Source organism: Carica papaya, chromosome 9 (genome assembly GCF_054855325.1).
Source record: "Carica papaya isolate Zhongbai chromosome 9, ASM5485532v1, whole genome shotgun sequence".
Lineage (NCBI taxonomy): Eukaryota > Viridiplantae > Streptophyta > Magnoliopsida > Brassicales > Caricaceae > Carica > Carica papaya.
Window position 1 is genome coordinate 550,142 of NC_142317.1, and position 20,586 is coordinate 570,727.

Sequence of the window (20,586 nt, forward strand, 5' to 3'; positions counted from 1 at the left end):
GCTTAGCAACTCCATAATTCTGTTCGAGAATATTAGCTTAAATTACCTAATCAAGTTCATATTTTGCAAATTTCCTCTGGATTGAGATCAGCACGTCGTGGCATATTCCAAAATAACCTTCCCTTTACGTGAACCTGTTGTTGCCAGAACCTGGTTTAAACAATATACATGCCATTCTATTGGGAAAATTTGGGGATTGATAAATTGCTGAAATCAATAATGACATACAAAAGACTTTTATCTGATACTAGTTCATTTATCAGAATGCTTAAAATGAAAATTATCCCTGTGAGAAGTCCTATTTACATGTATCTGAGGACTGTCATTCCAAAACCAATTCCAAGAAAAGTTGCAATGGCAACTCCAAAAACACCGACAAGAATTCCTGGAACAACCAAAGAACCCCATCCTTTGGCTGTGGCCATTCCACAGGCTGTTGTAGGGCCTCCAATGTTGGCATTGGATGCCAAAAGTAACAGCTTCAAATCAAGATGAAATAGCTTTCCCAATCCAAGGATCACGGCAAGATGAACGGTTATTTGAACCAGAGCAAACAAAAAAATACTTGGAGCTGTATTGATAACAGTCCATAGATTTCCACTAGCACCCACCACGGCAAAGAACACCTGTTATCACTCATAAAAGCTTTCAGCTGATATCCTCTTATTTCCTTGGCAAGCTTAAAATTTGAAGACAGTCAATTTGGCTTTCGATTCACCATCCAGAAATTCAGAAGGAAAACATAAATTTAAATTCTTCTAAGAAATGGTAAGGTTAAAAATTTAATATGGAACAAAAGTATCAGAGATTTTCAGGAAGAACTCCAAAATTTTAAAGCTTTTGGTTATGCTTCTTACAAGTTAAAATATCTAAAGCTATCAGTTGGCCGTTATTTGAGTAAATATCAAGAGAAAGAAGGCTTTTCTACTTGCATGAATTGAACACCCAAAATAGAAAGAAGCATAACAATTTAAGACGAAGGACAAGATGTAATTAATCACTTTGGATGTATTGGGGATATTTCATTTACCTGCATCAGAACCAAAGCAACAGTGTCACTGGCTGGTGCAAGATAACCAGATTGTGCTGGAAAAATAGTTGCTAAAATGACAACTAAAGCTGTTACTCCTGGAAGGCAACCTCCTTGAATATTCCATAATTTTGTGAGATAATTAACAGCTTTACATATCACAAAAGATATAGCAACAGCTGTAGCAGTTTGAAGCACAGCGTTCTTGCCTCCAGAAGAGGACAACATATCCATTTCAACATCTGTCAAAGAATTACATATCATGATGGGGAATATTTTATCTTGGTATCTAGAAATCAATTTTTTAAATGATAAAAAATTACGGGATCCCCATTTTTCTTCTTGAAGACAAAACTTCCATCAAATACAGTTTTCAATTTCACAAGACATGTTGCCAGCTAAATGATTATGTACCACTCTTAGATTCTGAAGACTCAGGAGGAATTTTAGAGGCTAATGCAAACAACACCAGAAAGTAAATTGCACAGATAACATTGTCTGCTGCAACTCCGGCTGCCAAAACAGATGATGAAACACCAAGAGCCTCTGAAATTGCAACATAATTAAGAGCTACAGATTCAGAAAATGATATTGTCAGTCATGAAAGTGAACTTCGTAGATAAGACATGCATTCATGTACAAAGTGGTCAACAACCTATCGTTTATTTTTTTTTCTTCGCTAAAAATTGATTTCCTTTCATGTTTATGAGCATGTGTCTGTGTGTGTATCCTGCAATGCACATAAGCACCACATATTCCTAATTGAAGTGGGCAGTGGGTTACAGATTTACAAAAATATATTTGATAGTTACAATCCTTATCTTTGAAATATACCTCAATTATCTATGATTGAGAGCTCACCAAAAGTAAAATGCAACAATATGTCCTGACTGCCTACAACTTACATCCACCAATATAGCTACCCATGAGAGCAGAAGCTATTTTCCAATTATCCGGACCAAGCGATCGCATAGGAACCATCAGGAAAGCCACTAAAGTTCCGATGATAGTAGCAACTGTCATGTAAAGAAATGAATGAAAATTATGGGTCAAAAGAAGGTCAGCAGCACGTACCATTCTCATGAAGAAGATTCATTCTTTTTCTTCTTTTTTCTTTTTTAAGTCATCTGCATACAGATATCTCACTTGTACTCAGATTTAACTTGAAGCTAATAGGCTGTGGTCCTAACATATGATAATTCTTATCATGACTGTCACAACTCAAAATGAAAATCACAAGTCATCTAAGACTTTAAGTAGACAGGCAATCAGTTTTAGAGTAGAAGATAGAAGCCCATAATGAAATTGGCCAGCTATTGACAGTAGAGTTTGGATAGCAAATTAAAAGACAAATTTCCTTAGTAGAACAAGTTACACACCTTGACACTCAAAAAACGAAGTTGTAGTGGCCAATTTAGCAGTCAGCACTTTTTTTTTCTTGAAATAAACATGAGTAAAAATGTCACTAAAATCGGCACCAAGGGGGTCATAAACCTGTATACAAAATATTTACTAAATACTTAGCAGTCAGCAAATTAGAACAAAGGAGATCATAGTTGAAATAAGGGCCACATCTAGTCCTGAAAAAATGATCTCAATGGCCTACTCTAAATTTCCTAATATAACAAGCCATGCTAAAGCAATTGAGAATCAGAACTCTTTAATTCTTCAGTCATCCAGAGTAACCTCTTACCAGAATTTACCATCACAATGGTGGAAGAATTGTTGCGCTAGATATTTAGATACTAAATTTGTGTAGTCACTGTTGTGACTGGCATAATATACAATAATGGAACGAATATAGAGATTTAATAGATAGAGATATAAGATAGCCTTTCATAATCTGCCTTGTCCATAAGACCCGTAAACAGGGACACCTTGCTACAAACACTTGTAATCCCATTTATTTTGTTAGCTATCCTAGAATAGATAAATATACATAAGTTAGATTGACTGAACAACAAAATCCACAAAGAACTGGAAAGAAAGAAAGACACAACTCTTCATACTAAAATTCTTTCAGGTTCTTCTCAAGATAATGGATTCTTCATTTTATCCTTGAGTATACTGAGTTGGACATCATCTAAAAAGATAAGTATAGCTGTTGGACCCTTCAAAACTAATGGAAGACCTAAGAAAAGCAGACGACTTCTACCAAGTCCCAAAATAATAGTTCTTCTCCTTAAAAAATGTGAGTCATTAGCAACCTAAAACAAATCTGGTAGGACACAACACAGAGTCCTGGCATTGGCAACCAGTTGAGGTCCTCCTTTTGCCTTTTATTTATTGCCAAAAGTTGCAATTCTTCCTATCACAGCTAAGCAAATTACCCCTATAAATTAAGTTGTTTGGTTCAAATCTATATTATTCTCATTTTATTTATAGATTCAAGTTACTTAATAGGCAGAATTTGTTTATAATTTGAATATTTGATGCATAACTGAACTATTTTCATCTTCAACTCTGGGTTGATGAAGGAACAACAGAATTTCCTCAAATTAAATTGTAAGTACAATGGAAATGACTTACAATTAGAATGTTATTTGCACTCAAATCTTTATCACATCTTCATTGTGTTCTCTTACTATTCAATAGAAATGAGATTTGAACTAAAAGTACTTAAGTTTCCAACACTTATTGAACTTTTTTTTACTTACTGAACTTTTTCTAACGCATGAGGAAGCAATTCTAACAATCTAGATACTTTTCACAACCATAAAAGTCTTGCGCCTCTTCAAAAAAGCACAAAGTGCAGCATCTTGGATTCTGAACTTATATCATGAATATTCATGATTACAATCCAATGGAGACGAATCACCATGACACAGATTTTTTGATATTCAAACCGATAAAATACCTGATCCAAGCAAGAAAGCAAGGAGCAAAGTTCCAGTTGACCGTACTACACGACGCAGGTCTGCTCTAAACAACAGCAATGGAACAGCTAATGGTAATAGAAACTCCAAGAAAATCCAGTAGGCCGGCGCTTCATGAGGAATAATCCCTAAATTGCTCGCTGCAAGTCCAACCAATGTGCTCACCAGTGCAGCACTCACCATGCTCCCAATCTTCGTCTTCTCAGCCCTGAACAAAAAAAACAAAAACAAACAATAGCGATTACCTAAAATACTCTGAATGAACTTCGAAGAGTATATAAAATTAAAATTTAAGCAAAAAAAAAAAAGGAACTGAAAGAGGGAGTAAATTAATTACCAGAGACCAAAAGCGCCGGCAGCGAAGAGCGCAGTCCATGTGCCCCAGTGGTCGTCCGGAGAAATGATAGAGTACCTCAGCTGTGACCGAGCTTCCACGCGTCGAATCGAGATAGTGCTCCAATGCAAGGTCGATGGTGAGAGAAATGCTCTGTTTCTGCGTTCAAATGTTGGTTTCTTTTCCCATTGATGGTTTGGTAGAGTGAGGAGGCGATGGCGGGAAGAGGAGAGAGACAGCTGGTGCAACTGGATTGGTGGTGACGGACCAAACGGCAATGTAGAGAGAGCTGCCATCGATTACTGAATCGTTATTCTCGCAGAGAAGACCGACTGAGAAAAAGAGACCTAAGTTTCTCATTCATCTTGTAATCATATGGGTTTGGCAGTTATTGGCCACCTTAGAATGACGACGATGAGGTGGCAAATATCCACGTGTCAATCTTTGATTGGCAAACTCTACCATGGAATGTGCACGATATTTTTTTCTTAAAAAACTTCAAAAAACTTTTTGATGCCTTTAAAATTTTTTTTTTACCGTTAAAAAGGACAAATTTAGTTCGAAATAAAAGAAAATAAAGTTATTTTTTTAATAAATTTATATATTTATTAATTAAGTTATTATATATATATATATATCAATTATAATATAAATTCTTAAACCATGATATATATATATATATAGGAACACTTTCTGGCTTGAACTATAATTTTTTATATAAAAAAAAAAAAAGCCTACAACTATTTTAGAACAAATAGCATTATTTGTTTATTTTAACAGCAAGCAAATAGCATTTTTTCCCAGCCAAGAATAACATAGTTTTACAGATATTACTGTAACTAAAGTTCATCCAGGTTACAGGTCAGCTCAGTTCTAGTCTACATAATCTAAAACTTCTACATGAATTTCAGGACATATACTCCAAATCCAATGCCAAGAAAAGTTGCAACGGCAATACCAAAGATTCCGGCAAGTATACCAGGAACTACCATTGAACTCCATCCTTTGGCAGTGGCCATTCCACAGGCTGTTGTAGGACCTCCAACATTTGCATTTGATGCCAAAAGCAGTAGCTTCAGGTCAAACCGAAACAACTTTCCTAATCCAAGGATCACCGCAAGATGGACCGCGATCTGGACCAGAGCAAACATGAAAATACCAGGCGCTGTTGCTATCACACTCCATATGTTTCCGCTAGCACCCACCACCGTGAAGAATACCTGTACAGAAACAAGTTGCAGAAAACAGGCTACAAGGTGCAAAATAAACTGAGGAATTTCTTGCGAAGAATTAGATCAGGTCGAGTAGATTGGAAGAATGGGAGATTTGTCCAATAAAATTGGCTCACCTGCATCAGTATTAGAGCCATAGCCTCACCAGCTGGTGCAAGGTGACTGAACTGATGTGGAAATACAGTTGCTAAAATGACAACAATTGCTGTTATGATAGGCAGGTTACCCCCCTGAATTCCAAAATATTTTGCAAGAAATGTAGAAACCTTGCAGATAGCGAACGATACAGCAAGAGCAGTAGCAATCTGCAGCACAGGAAGTTTGCCACCATTTTCAGAACCTTCATTCACTGCAACATCTGTTATACTTCCAAACTGAATTAGTGGGCTCATTATTTCGATAATACAAAAATCGACATAATACAGCAACAATTGATGCTTAAAGAAAGCTAGAGTAAGAGAAACAGCTGGGGAAATAGTCATAAAATAACTCACCTGAGATGTGATAATCAATCATAAAGAGACTGGAGCTAGAAAAATAAAAAACTAATGGTAAAGTCTCACGCACCACTGGTTGCAGATGAAGTCTCAGGAGGTATCTTAGAGGCCAATGCGAACAACGATGTGAAATATATTGCACAAATTACATTATCAGCAGCTAACCCAGCAGCTAAAACTGATGAAGAAATCCCAAGAGCTTCGGAAATGGCAACATAATTGACCGCTGAACAGCATAAAAAACAAAACTTTTATCAGGCATGAGGGACAAACCACAAGTGGATTGAAGCAAAAGAAATATATAAAACTACAACAAACCATGATACGAATACAATAACATTTTCAGAACTCACATCTTTGGCAGAGGAAAAAAGCAAATTACCTCCACCAATATGTCTACCCATGAGAGCGGCTGCTATTTTCCAACTATCTTGACCAAGCGATCTCATTGGCACCAAAAGATACGCCAATACTGTCCCAACAGTTGTAGCAACTACCAACACAGCGAAGAAAAACAACTCTCAAAAATACTCCTAACCGGACATTGCAGAGCACTGAAATCAAAAGTCAATTGTAAAGATCACAGTGCAATCTGTCCACCTATTACCAATATTCATTTTCTCAGTACCACATTCTTGTAGTAACAAACAAGTGTTGGTCCGCAAAAATATTGGAGCTTGATTTCAGGGCAATGGTTATCACTTATCAAAACAAGTAGTGTCATAAACTCAAGCTCCTAACATGAACTATAAGTACTAGTATTTTCGTCCATGATTATACAAATTTGTTAGGAGAAACATAATTACAATTTCTAAAACTATTATTCTTTAGATATTAAATTGATGACTAAAAACTAATGTTTACAAGTAATGTTATAAGCTTCAACTTACAAGATTAGAATCAGAACTAAACCTCTAACTTCAACATCATCAACAACTCTTTTCTCAAGCTTTAAACTACAAACACAGAAATAGACTTGATAAACATCGACTAGCTTTTACCTGAACCAAGCAAGAAAGCCAGGAGAAGGGTCCCGGTGGACTTGATCACACGCCGCAAATCTGCTCTGAACAGCAACAGTGGAACAGCCAATGGGAGCAGGTACTCCAACACCACCGAATACACAGGAGACTCACATGAAATTAACCCTAAATTACTGGCTGCAAGTCCAACTAAAGTGCTCACCAGGGCGCCACTCAATGCACTTCCTATTTTGGTCTTCTCTGACCTTCACACATCAGAAAACATTTTGACAGAAGCACAAAAACAAAGATGGATTAAAACGAGATTTCTGTTTCCGTTCTTAAATTTCTTAGATTGAATCTTAACAGTCTCAAGTCTCAACCCTTAAAGAACTACTGGCTAAACATAACTTGCTTCACGTACATAGTGATGCACATATTCTTTCACTCTATAAGCCTGCCAAGATGAGGAAAGTAGATTCTAAGATGTTTTGTTGATTAAGCATAAAACATAAAATCTTCTGCCCTTTACAATACAACTACATGTTTTACGTACTCATTTTCTCTAACACAATCAAGAATTCAAATATTATGTATTTTTGAACTAATACCAAATGCCAAAAGCGCCGGCAGAGAAGAGAGCGGTCCAGGTGCCCCACTGGTCGTTGGGCGAAATGAGAGGGAAATTCAACTGAGATCTAACAGTTACGGGCCCGATCGATTTTTGAGCGGGGTTTCTGCCTGGCAGATTAGGCGATAAAAACGTTTCGTTTCTGTTCTGAGATAACGAGAACGACGATGAATAAGGTGACGGCGACGAAGACGATAATGATGATGATGATGATGATGGTGATGGATCTTGGACTAATGATGCGCCTGTTGTTGAGACTCCGAGCAGATTTTGGCAGGAAGGCAAGGGAAGTCGTTGGAACTCCGGCGCCGGAGACCAACTTCGATTAAGCGGCAGAAACGGCAGCTTCGATGCCATTGACTTGGACCGCGATTCCCGATAGAGGAGAAAGAGAAGTTGCCTTTCCACTTCTTCAAGAGGAGCTTTTGCAAGAACGAACACTGAACTATGCGCTTATTACAATTTACAATTTAGTAAGGTGATAGTATTTTCTTATTTAAATTTTCTATTATTTTATGTAAATGTATTAATTTTTATCCCATTATTTTTTAATTTAATTTTATTAAAAAAATTTATAATTTATAATTTAAAAATCTAAAAACACGTGCAAATACCTTTTAAAAAATTAACATTTTATATAAAATAACCAATTTAAAAATAAAATCCTAGAAAAAATCTGTAAATGCACAAATTCAAGAAAACATCAAGCGCCTCGTATAATGTATTTTGGAAAAATTCATTCTTTGCTCTTTGATCATGACCCATCATTTCTGCAACAAGTAGGTTCAGAAAGAAAATCAGGATTCAATGGTACCAATCAAGCAGAGGAAAAGGGATTTCCTATAAATTGTCATCGGTTGAAGGCCGAGAAAATCAATCTGAACCAGATGATACGTTTAGTTAATCTCGAACAACATTCTAAGGATACACATTGCTTGATCCAGGACTAGTACGGTAATCGTGACTGTTTCTTGATCCGGTCAAGACTCTCGAATGATTTTTTTGATATGGTTATCTTCTGTTGGATGATTGATCGCACTGCTGTCAATGCTTTTGCTTTTTGGCGCTGCCACTTTCTTCCTCCAAGGACTTCAGTTTGCTTTTGATTGCAGCTATTTTAGCACTTCGGCTCATTTGCCCCGATGAACTGCCGACAAGGCTGGTTTTGTTCGTGTCTCCTGTCGTTGCTTTTGAAGGATCTTGTGCTGCTTGTTCCAAGTACTTCTCACTAGCTATACGAACAACTAAAGGGCGGCCACACGCTAATCTCCCATGCATCTTCTCTTTGGCCAATTTAGCTTCCTGCGTACTCACTTTAATGGTGGAAATCAGGAATTGCTTAACTAATGAGAAGATGAAGAAGAAGCAAACAACTTACCTCTTTGGTGCTATATTGAATAAAAGCAAAGCCACGGGGCTCTCCGCGTTTTGGCCCCCGGGTATGCCACAAGAAGTCTTCTGACACAATTTTCCCATATGGAGAGAACATCTTTATCAAGGCAGCTCTTGGGAAGGAAAAGAAGGAAGATAAACTTTTAGCAAAATACTAAGCTGAACAACAAGAATTTTCACAAGAAGTTAGAACAGCATCCTTACTCAGTCACCCTTAGATCGAGATTCCCAACATAAAGTCTGCTCTCATATTTTTCATCAAGGAAACTATTAGGATCCTGCAGCCAGTTTCATACATTTAGAAGTCTACATGCCATCATCCATCACATTAGAGAAACACAGGTTATTGATGACAGAATAAACTACAATATCGCTGTTAAACTATAATGATCCTTTATGAAGAAATTGTACATGAGTATTTATCTAGTGACCTGTGACTAAAAAAACAAAAACAAAAGAAAAATGAAGAGGGAATTCCAAGCCACGCAGGAAATACTAACCCTACTAATAGACTAACTACAACGGAAAAGACAATGGAAAAGGACACTATGGGCAAACATTAACTAATATACATTAATATTCTAACAACTATAAATATACACCTATAATACATATATACTATCATCATCTTTTGGCAATCCATTTAAATCGTTTTCTATTAAGTTTCCAAGCCCGGTAAAACATAGGACAACAATTTGAACATCTGGCAACGTGTAAATAGTATACACTCAGCTAATAGCAACAAGTACAACGAATTGAATATGTAAGAGACGTTAAATTGCCAAAAAAAAGAAATTACGAACTATCTTTAGCATTATGATTTTGATAAATTCAATCACTTGACAGGAGGCAAGTAACACTTTTACAATCAAGACATTGTACAAAGTTTTCCATAAATCAGATTAGTTCATTTTAATTACTTGCAGCAACAGGAATCAAGAACAAACAAGAGCTATCAGCAGTTAGTACACAAGGTAAACAGATGCTAAAATTGGGGCATGTGACAACCTAATTTTTTCAATTTCCAAATAATTAAAAAAAACCCAGAGAAAGCAAATAATTCTTTTCCCATAAGTATGCTAAAAGAATACATAAAGTTTACCATGTAACTGCGAAGGCAATTTGGTACAGAGATCCAGCTCACAAGCTTGTAAAAGGTTCAGGATTTAAAATATCACAATTCACAGCTTGCATCAACCTGCATCTAAAAAATGAACAACAGTCAGGACTTTCTTCCATCAACTATTATACCAGAGCAACATCCATAGTTTAGTTTTCAACTACTACACAAGAAATCTTCTGATTCCAAGCACTATTGCATCACAAATACCAGAAGTTAAAGTAAAAACTTAGCAGCAGCTTGGATACATATTAAATATTGCCATATCATGACCAACCCTATACTAATTGCCATCTCCAAACCTCTTTGATTTATACCAAAACCCAATTGTTAAATCCCAAAAACCAAACCAGTATGTCTTTTAAACCTGAAATCACCTGAAAACTAACAAGCAAAGGCAAGTAGGTGCCCATCTAAAACCACGTCCTCTCAGTTTCTGACATAGAAAGTTATGGACTGAAAGAGCATAAACCCTTAATCCACGAAATGAAATGAAAAACCAAATTAAGCTCAAATGGCTTCATCCATAAATCACACAAGTCACCCGCAAAACAACGATACCTAAACTTCCTAACACAAGCTCCTTCTCCACATCTTCCTCAACTGTGCACATCAATGCAAGTTGGAACCGGAAGTTGAACAACTAAACAATTGCCATAAGTAATGTAGCTCACCGAATTTCTGATTATGGAGTAAGTAAACAAGTTGTTCTCAGCAGATATAAGTAATCCAATATATATATATATAGAGAGAGAGAGAAGGAACAATACCTACGATTTTGAGGAGATCAACGAGTCACGTCAGCGAGAGAGACTACAAATCGAAGATGGCCAAAAGATTGAACTATTCATGAGTCTCAAAATCTGAAACTAAGAAGAACAACGACACAACACTCTAGGGCTCGTAACCTGGGAGAGAAAGTAAGAGATAAACAGAAAGTTAAGTAACCTCTCTGATCTTCTCTTACCTCTAATCTCGGCTTCCATTCTCCATCCCCGTAAAAGCTTTGATATTATTATTCTACTCCGACCTGCTCGCAGAATTACAGTTTTGAGCCGCTCGGCCCAGCACGCTTTTTTTACCAGGCCATACCTCGCATACCGTCTGAAATTTAGTAAAGCAAACCGAACCGAACCAACCGTACGTCCATTATTTAGCCCGATCCGGTTCAATTAAACCGCGCTCGATTTGAACCCGGCTCGTGACTCAGAGAATTCATTTTATTATTGACAATTGGAATATTTAAGAATATATTTTAAATTTATGACATTAATTAAATTAGAATTGTAAGAAAAATAATATCCAAAAAATATTTTTTTTACATATTACGTTATAAACTCTTAGTATTGCTTTTATTCACCACCACCACTACCGCCACCACCAATTTACCACCAACCCACCTAAAAATTTCAACAAAATTGGCCCACCACCATCATGATGATATAATCTAACATATCTATACATATATATATATATATGCATGTACACACTATATCAAATAAATATTCTCGTGGGGTGGACCAACAAGTTCTTGAATCCACCCACCTAGCCTCATCAAGATTCAAGACAAAGAAAATGCCCAAAGAAAAAGAAATTACTATTTGAATTGGTGCCCAAAGATAAAACTATGCTTATATTTATATCTATGCACGTAATAATATGTGTGTATGGTCCAAAAGATGAGAGCAACCATGTATCATCTCACAAAGTTGGCGATGGATTATGTGGGTGACATGGGTTGGAATTTATTAACTTTTCAAATGAATTTACAAGAGAAATTATATATATATATATATATATTACAAATAATATTATTGGTATAATACTAAATTTTTTATGTTATATTTGAAAATTACAATTTCAAACGTTAATTAAAAATAATAAAATATTAAAGTAGTTTGGTGTGTGTAATTTACTCAACTAGAGAGGGCATTAAAGGCCTACCGACGGGCTTTAATAATTGTGACAAGCTGTTCCCCTCATTTGGTGTTCTTGAATGCCTTCCACTTTTGTCGTGCGAGATTGATTGAAAATGGTATCCACTTAAATTATATATATCTCCCGTACTTACATTTATGATATAATTTAATATAATGAACTTTAAACTTGTTTATATAATAAATTATTTATATCATTTTGTCAAAGTGGATTTAGATGGTGTCATAAAAATATTACTTACGGTTGAATCATGATGACAAATCTTATTAAAGTTTTCAACTCTATCACAAAATAATTAGTGGAGTTATAAGTTTAAATGTTTAAAATAATTATGAATTAAAATTATTTTTAGTTAAAATTTATTTATTAAAAAAATTTAATTCTTAAAGTAATTACAATCATATCAAAGTAAAAATTAAAAAAAAAAAATACACACACGTACAAACGTAATTTTGTAATATACTTATATTTAGAGATAAAACTGATAATAAATAATTTCGCTATGTAATCTTAAAGTACATTAACAATATGTTAGCGAATTTATTTATAGAGATAGTAGTAGAGTTTTTTACAAATAAAAATTCTTTAAAATGTACATCAAATATTTTTCAAGATAAATATAAAAAAATTTTATATAAATTATCCCTCAAAATATAGATAAATATCATCAAAATTCAAGACCCATCAATATTACTTAATAGTTTATATAAATAGGTGTAAAAAATATTATTATTTTCTATAAAAAAAATTAAAATTTGCGTATTTAATAAAAATAATTTATGAAATTTTTAAATATAAAACTTTAAAATTATTTTTTAAGATATTGAATTTATTAAAAGTAGATTTTGATTCTGGTACTAAAAATAATTTATATTTTATTCAGTTAATTACAAAAATATTTTCAAACATGTGATATTTTGTGAAAAAGTTTTAAAATTAATCATCACAACATAAAACACAAATAGCACGTGAGATTTTCACCTCTCATACGGCTCCTCGTTCAATTCTTTTAAAATCATTGGGTCTTTTTCCTCGTTCGAGAATCTCCTCTATTCTTCCACTTCGTCCTTATTGACAATCATTTACTTCGACAGCATTTAGGGTTCTTTGAACAATGTAATATACATTCGATAAATCATTAATTCTTTTCTCTTTTATTAAGGTTACAGAATATTCTTATGAATTGCGACTAATACCGGATATATAAATAATTATTTCAAATTCAGAAGTTAATCGTACTATTGACAACTTTACGTAAGATAGAGTTTGATTATTTGGGGGTGATAATGCAAAAATTGATAAATAATTTAATATATGAGTGGAAAAAGTTTGATCTTTCGAATTATATTAAAAGTAATTATAATGAGTATTTGTAATTATGTCGCGCTCTCACGCTCTCTCTTTATTTAAAGTAAAGAAAATTTTTTTAAAAGAGAAATTGAAAAAATTAGGTAAGTTAGAACTAAGTATATTTTAAATTATTTTTTAATAAAAAGTTAAAATTTTATAAAATTGTTATAAATTATTTATTAATTAAATGATTAATATTTTTTAATAAAAAATTACAAAATTATATATGATGAAATTTTATTTAAAAAATTATATAATTTAGTAAATATTATAAGAATTCAAGTTAAAAATATAATTAGGTTCGTGAAAAAAAATTATAATATAAATTGTTCTGTAATTAATAATTAACCAAAAGAAGTAGTAAACCCGCCTAAAAGATTTTTTAACTTCGAAAAATTCGTCTTTGATTTCCATGGAAGATCAATGCCATCAAGAAGAACGTGTCGTAATCTACCATTTTCGGCTTGGATGATACTGTGGAAAGAAAAGCAGAGAGTCTGATCCAAATCCACTCTCATCCACTTGTCGAAAAGTTCGAAACCAGCTAGTTTGTTTGTTTGAATGTGAATGCTCAGAGCAGAGGGAGAAATTCTTCAAATTCTTTCCAGAGTCCTGTCATGGTTGAAAACAAGTCAACAACCCAGACTCTGTTCACTACACCCCCAATCTCTCTGCAACTAATGCCGCTACGTCTTCTTCTTCGTCTTAAAACTCCACTGTTTCCTTAGCTCCAGAGACCTCCTTCCATGGAGATCAAGTCCAGTACCCTTTTGTTTCTCTCGTTCTTTCTTTTCTCTCTTAATTTCTCGACGTCTTTTACTCCCGCAGATATCTACCTTATCGACTGTGGATCAGGCACCAATTCGTCTCTCTTCAACCGCGTTTTTCTCGGCGATTCAACGAAACCTGGGTCGATTTTCCTTTCGACAGAGGGATCACTTTCGCTTACTGATCAAAATCCATCTCCAGATTCCCCGGCCTTGTACCACACAGCTCGAGTTTTCACCGGTGAGTTAAGCTACAAGTTCAGCATCAAGAAAAACGGAACTCATTTTGTACGTTTCCATTTCTTGCCGTTTGTAGCTCAAAAATTCGACTTAACATCTGCGAAATTTGACGTTCTAGTTAATGGATTTTCGGTATTGAGCAGTTTCAATACAGAAATTATGGTGCTAAAAGAATTTATACTGAGACTAAATGGGGAAATGCTTGAAATTAAGTTTAGTCCAATGCGTGATTCCGGTTTTGTGTTTGTTAACGCAATTGAAGTATTTTCAGCTCCTAGGGACTTTATAATTGATGAAGGAACTAAACTGGTTAGTGGTAATGGGGCTCAAGAGTACAAGAATCTTTCAGCTCAGGTTTTAGAGGCCATTCGTAGGATTAATGTTGGGGGTTCTAAATTAACCCCGTTTAATGATACTCTATGGAGGACTTGGATTCCCGATGAGGATTTTTTGGTTCTGAAATCTGCTGCAAAACGTGCAGTCACCACTCATACTCCTAATTACCAGAGTGGTGGGGCAACTAAGGAAATTGCACCTGATAATGTTTATATGACTGCACAGCAGATGAACAGGGATAATTCAACAGTGCAGGCAAGGTTTAATATCACCTGGGATTTTCCTGTTGGTGTCGGTGTTGCTCGACATCTAGTTCGATTGCATTTCTGTGACATTGTTAGCATATCTCTTAATCAGCTGTACTTCAATGTGTATATCAATGAGTACTCTGCCTATAAGGATCTTGATCTCTCCACACTTACCATTCATGTACTTTCATCTCCGGTTTACATAGACTTCGTGGCAGATTCAGATGAAATGGGAGTTATCAGGGTAAGTGTAGGCCCATCTGATCTTAGCACTTCTTTGAAAGTTAATGCTATTCTGAATGGGGTGGAGATCATGAAGATGGTGAATCTTGCAGCCTCACAAACTTCTCATGGAAAGGAAAATGTATGGATATTTGTGGGGCCAATTGTTGGAGGGTTTGTTGTATTATGTCTTGTTGTACTCGCAGTTTTGCTCATTTGCAAACGCAAGAAGAAGAAGCCGACACCAAGGCCAGCTGAAAGTATGGGTTGGACACCTTTACGAGTATATGGAGGCAGTTCGTACAGTAGAATGTCTGAAGGGACTGCCAATACTTCTCCAGGTCCAAACGGATATCACAGTTTGAAAATCCCTTTTGCTGATATACAGTTGGCAACTAGCAATTTTGACAAGACTTTGATAATTGGTATGGGTGGATTTGGTATGGTTTACAAAGGGGTGCTTCGAGACAATACAAAGGTAGCTGTGAAGAGAGGTGTACCGGGGTCTAGGCAGGGCCTTCCAGAATTCCAGACTGAGATAACCGTTTTATCCAAGATTCGACACCGTCATCTTGTTTCACTTGTTGGGTATTGTGAAGAACAGTCAGAAATGATACTGGTTTATGAGTACATGGAGAAAGGGCCTCTCAAGAGCCATTTGTATGGGTCAAAACATCCTCCTTTGTCGTGGAAGCAAAGGCTTGAAATATGCATTGGCTCTGCAAGAGGTCTCCACTATCTTCATACTGGTTCAGCACAAGGAATCATCCATCGTGACATCAAATCCACCAATATTTTGCTTGATGAAAATTATGTGGCTAAGGTTGCTGATTTTGGTCTTTCAAGATCTGGTCCATGTCTTGATGAGACACATGTAAGCACTGGCGTAAAAGGTAGTTTTGGATATCTTGATCCTGAGTACTTTCGAAGACAGCAGCTTACAGATAAATCAGATGTTTATTCATTTGGCGTTGTTCTTTTTGAGGTTCTTTGTGCAAGACCTGCTGTTGATCCATTACTTTCTAGGGAACAAGTGAATTTAGCAGAATGGGCAATGCAATGGCAGAAGAAAGGCATGCTTGCGCAAATTGTTGATCCTCGTCTTGTGAGTCAGATAAAGCCAAGCTCTTTGAAAAAATATGGGGAAACAGCAGAAAAATGTTTGGCTGATTATGGTGTTGATAGACCATCAATGGGTGATGTGCTGTGGAATCTGGAGCATGCATTGCAACTCCAAGAATCTGAAGCATACGAAAGCAACAATGTAAACATATCTGAGCTCCCAGCAACTAGCAGCAATGATCCGCAAGTTCCATCTAGCAGCAACTCAAGAATAGATCGAGATGATGGTAAAGGTAGTTCAGATATAACAACAAGCCAAGTTTTTTCTCAGTTAATGACCAATGAGGGCAGATAGGTTTATGCTAATATTGCAATTCATACAGTCCATGAGCATGGATAGTCTGGAGATCATTTATATCTCCAAGGGTCTTTTCCAAATTACCTTGCAGGTACCAATCTGAATTTAACCTTATTTATATATTCTTTCTTGGGTCTTTCTTGAGTATACCTGTTCTCCAAAATATGCATGCATATATGATAGCTTTATATTTATCTGGATTTTCAGAGCCCACATTAATGGGCGAAATTAATTACAATAAACATATTTTCCCATTCTTAAACGATGTAATCATGATATATATATAATTCTGTTGTATCTAGCACTAGATGGATGTCTTCATTTTAATGCCAAACATTGTAGCTTTCTTAGTAAAAATGCATATATCTTCTTGTATCCTGCACTCTAGTACCTGAGATGAGAATGAACTGTCTGCGGATGACTTTGTAATTTCTTGATGTAATCCGATTTGGTTGTTGTTTACTATGTCATCTCATGCAATACCATAACAATTTATAAATATTTGCATCATTGCATGATATATAGAAGCCAAATACCGACCATAAATGTCCTTTCTCTTTTCCTTCCTTATCCGACCATGCCTATCATCAGCTTAGTTTCTAATATTTTTATGCATTGTTATCTAGCGGGAACAAATATGCTTATGCATGAATCATAATACTATTTTTTAATGAGAACATGCGGAAATACACAAATGCAGTTTCTATCTTAAACTCTACCCTCTAGTATACTTAAATTTCACAGAAGTTTCAATAATGCAGGTTTGAGAGTTCTAAAACTTAGAATTTTCTTTTGTCAGGTTTAAGTGATAAAAACATGACAACTTTGGGGTTTGGATAATTGCTTTTATATCAAGTTTTGGAATGCTTGTCCTTGATATTATATGTGGATATATACACACACACACACACATTGCATATGGTAACAGAAGCAGGTCTAACCATGTCATGCAGTAGTAATTAAAAGCTTTGGCCTCATTTAACAGCTCTTGTTTGGTTCAATTCTGATCTAATTCTTTGCTTATCTCTTGACTTGATTATTCTATTGCTCTGGACACAGTAGTTTTTGTAGGAAATTGTCATAATTATTTCATAATTAGTTGATATTAAATTATCAGAATTATCTCCTACTTTGTTGTGATTAGATTTCTGTATAAGTTTTTATTTTTTAATCTCCTATTCTCCAAGCACATGTCTATACATATGACTATAAATACCATTGATCTAATATATCAAAAAGATATGAAAGAAACAATATCAAATTTCCCAAACTTTCATGGTATTAGATCAGGTTTCTAAGTCCCTGCAAACTCTGTGAATTATCCCTCAATACCGTACCAACCGAATCATCCCTACAAACCATGGCTACTGAATCAACAAAACACACCACCAAATCAACCATTTTATCATCCTCCCCTGTTATACATAAAAATATGAGATTTGATATAATCCTCACCGAAACCAATTATGACATATGGTCCCAGATCATGGAAATGCACATTGCTGGTCGTGAGGAACTTGATTATATCATTGGTGACTCACCTCAGCCCGAAACAAATGACCCATCTTACTCCAAATGGTATGCTGAAAATCAAAAGTCAAAAGCTGGTTATGTACTGCGCATGAAATTTGGACTGCTCTTACTAAGGCATTCTATGACGGATCGGATGAAACTCAAATCTTTGCTCTTAATCAATGTGCCTTTTCTTTTCGTCAACCAAGTCGTTCTCTTCTTATATATTATGGTGAACTAGTTGAAATATTTCAAGAACTTGATTATCGTGACAAAGTTAAAATGAAAGATCCTGATAATATTATTATGTATAAAGCATCTGTTGAGAAATTGAGGATACATATATTCTTGAATGGTCTTGACGTGGAGTTTGAACAAGTGCGAGGAGAAATCTTTCGCATGAACCCAAGTTTAGATCTTGAGCGCACATATACATATGTTCGCCGTGAAGCAAATCGTCGAAGTCTCCTGACTGGTGACATGACTGCTTCTGATCCTATTGCCATGTTAGCTCGTCGAAACAAACCATCTATACACTGGTACTGCTTCACCTTCGTCAATGATGACATCTCGAAGTTTTGATATTGGAAATAAGCAGTCTAGCTCATCTATATACTGTACTCATTGTGGAGATACGGGACATACTAAAAGTCGATGTTAAGACTTGATTGGATATCCTGAATGGTGGGACCCTTCCAAGGCTTCAAAATGTAAAAATAAGCTTTCAATAGCAACAATATTTGTTTCCATCACTACAGATGAAGTATCTCCACCTAATGCTACAACCTTCCACACATCCTCAGATTCACAAGGTAAGCTTTTTATCGACCCTGCTTCTATTGGATCTTGTACATGGATTATTGATTCTAGATCAACTGATCATATGTCCTTTGATACTACTTCTTTGTCAAAGTCGAAAACCATATGAAAAATCTATTGTGTTTACAACCAATGGAACTGAAGCTACAGTTATTGGTAAAAGTTCGTTTTCTCTAGATAAGCTAAATTTAGATTCTGTTTTAATAGTTCATTCTCTTGATTTTAATTTGATATCAGTTTCTCTAATCACAACTTCTTTGAATTGTGTCGTAATTTTTTGGCCTCATTATTGTGTTTTTAAGGACAACAAAACAAGGAAGACGATTAGGTGTGGTACTAGAAAATGAAAGCTCTATTATCTTGATCCCACAACATCTAGTTTAAGCACATTGGCTTAGTCATTATCAGTTACCAGTTCTAGATCTATTTCTAATATCTGGTTGTGACACAAGCGATTTGAACATGTTTTTGCAGACTTATCTCTCGTGAATTCGAAATGAAAGATCTCGGACCATTAAAGTATTTTCTGGGAATCGAAGTGTTATAATCTAAACATGGTATATTCCTATCACAACGAAAATATATAGTCGATTTACTGAATGAAGTTGACATGCTACCTTGCAAACCAAGTGATACACCTGCTGCAAAAAATATCAAGTTAGGTACATTTTTAGATCAGATTCTTGCGAATAAAGAATGTTATCAAAGGCTGGTAGGATGGTTGATGTATCTTTCAGATACTAGATCTAATTTGGCATACTCTTTTAGTGTTGTAAGTCAATTTATGCACTCTCCAAGTGAAGAACATATGAAGGTCGTGATACGTATCTTGTAATATTTGAAGTCTTCTTTGGATAAAGGAATTATGTTCACTGAGGGAGATACTATATCTATTGAAGCCTATATTGATGTAGATTGGGCTGGTTCAATTGATGATTGACGCTCAACTGCAGGATACTTGACATTTGTTGGGGGAAACCTGGTTACATGGCGAAGCAAAAAACAAGGAGTTGTAGCCAGATCTAGTGCGGAAGCGAAATATAGATATATGGCTAAAGATATGTGTGAGCTATTATGGATTAAAAATTTGTTGCAAGAACTTAAGCTTACACCAATATTTCCTATGAAATTATATTGCGACAACAAGGCCGTATGTGACACAGTTCATAATCTTGTTCAACATGATCGAACAAAACATGTGGAGATTGACCGATATTTTATTAAAGATTAACCGGAAGCAAGGGTAATTGAAGTTCCTCATATTCGATCTCAAAATCAACTTGCCAACACTCTCACCAAGGCTGTATCAAGTAAAATCTTCCATCAAGTTTTAAACAAGTTGGGCATGCAAGACACTTATGGACCAACTTGAAGGAGAGTGTAGGAAATTATCAGAATTATCTCCTAATTTATTGTGATTAGATTTTTATATAAATTTATATTTTTTAATATCATATTCTTTAGGAGCAAGTCTGTATATATGGGTGTAAATACCATGTATCTAATATATAAAAAATATATGAAAGAAACAATATCAAATTTTCAAAATTTTCAGTTTTCATTTTTAATCTACCTTTGCCCCTCACCTTGGAACTTTTTGAAGTAGGTTTTGAACTTCTACTTCTTTTAAGGCTTGTTTGGTTCTTTCTTGTTTTAATTT

The 20,586-nt window shown here is 35.2% G+C and overlaps 4 protein-coding genes across 14 annotated transcripts; 1 reads left to right on the forward strand and 3 right to left on the reverse strand.

Annotated features, from left to right (window-relative positions):
* Positions 1-196: 196 nt before the first annotated feature.
* LOC110810299 (uncharacterized) lies at positions 197-4,655 on the reverse strand. 3 transcript variants are annotated; one of them, XM_022036415.2, is made up of 6 exons: positions 4,244-4,633; positions 3,888-4,114; positions 1,936-2,046; positions 1,445-1,600; positions 1,031-1,272; positions 197-626 (listed from the first exon to the last, which is right to left on the reverse strand). In XM_022036415.2, exons 1-6 carry the CDS (start codon positions 4,534-4,536, stop codon positions 303-305), a joined length of 1,353 nt encoding a protein of 450 aa, XP_021892107.1. In that variant the 5' UTR covers positions 4,537-4,633; the 3' UTR covers positions 197-302. The 3 variants fall into 3 exon arrangements, with proteins under 3 accessions (XP_021892107.1, XP_088067692.1, XP_088067693.1); XM_088211567.1 differs by having other exon boundaries at positions 401-679; positions 4,244-4,655; XM_088211566.1 differs by lacking the exon at positions 1,936-2,046 and having other exon boundaries at positions 1,445-1,576; positions 4,244-4,645.
* A 328-nt stretch (positions 4,656-4,983) lies between these two features.
* Positions 4,984-8,046, reverse strand: LOC110810344 (keratin-associated protein, putative (DUF819)). Its single transcript, XM_088211565.1, has 6 exons — positions 7,543-8,046; positions 6,971-7,197; positions 6,352-6,462; positions 6,040-6,195; positions 5,589-5,830; positions 4,984-5,460 (listed from the first exon to the last, which is right to left on the reverse strand). Exons 1-6 carry the CDS (start codon positions 7,917-7,919, stop codon positions 5,137-5,139), a joined length of 1,437 nt encoding a protein of 478 aa, XP_088067691.1. The 5' UTR covers positions 7,920-8,046; the 3' UTR covers positions 4,984-5,136.
* Positions 8,047-8,382: 336 nt separating this feature from the next.
* LOC110810337 (RNA-binding protein-like RNA recognition motif protein) lies at positions 8,383-11,184 on the reverse strand. 7 transcript variants are annotated; one of them, XM_022036485.2, is made up of 6 exons: positions 11,042-11,184; positions 10,845-10,943; positions 10,057-10,152; positions 9,159-9,232; positions 8,941-9,067; positions 8,383-8,864 (listed from the first exon to the last, which is right to left on the reverse strand). In XM_022036485.2, exons 3-6 carry the CDS (start codon positions 10,057-10,059, stop codon positions 8,607-8,609), a joined length of 462 nt encoding a protein of 153 aa, XP_021892177.1. In that variant the 5' UTR covers positions 10,060-10,152; positions 10,845-10,943; positions 11,042-11,184; the 3' UTR covers positions 8,383-8,606. The 7 variants fall into 7 exon arrangements, with proteins under 7 accessions (XP_021892177.1, XP_021892176.1, XP_021892172.1 ...); XM_022036484.2 differs by having other exon boundaries at positions 10,057-10,158; positions 10,849-10,943; positions 11,042-11,183; XM_022036480.2 differs by having other exon boundaries at positions 10,057-10,158; positions 11,042-11,183.
* A 2,560-nt stretch (positions 11,185-13,744) lies between these two features.
* On the forward strand, positions 13,745-20,487 carry LOC110810295 (Protein kinase superfamily protein). Of its 3 annotated transcripts, XM_088211561.1 has the most exons (3): positions 13,745-16,686; positions 18,079-18,919; positions 19,401-20,487. In XM_088211561.1, exon 1 carries the CDS (start codon positions 14,109-14,111, stop codon positions 16,590-16,592), a length of 2,484 nt encoding a protein of 827 aa, XP_088067687.1. In that variant the 5' UTR covers positions 13,745-14,108; the 3' UTR covers positions 16,593-16,686; positions 18,079-18,919; positions 19,401-20,487. The 3 variants fall into 3 exon arrangements, with proteins under 3 accessions (XP_088067687.1, XP_021892100.1, XP_088067688.1); XM_022036408.2 differs by lacking the exon at positions 18,079-18,919; XM_088211562.1 differs by lacking the exons at positions 18,079-18,919; positions 19,401-20,487 and adding an exon at positions 17,395-18,072.
* Positions 20,488-20,586: the final 99 nt, after the last annotated feature.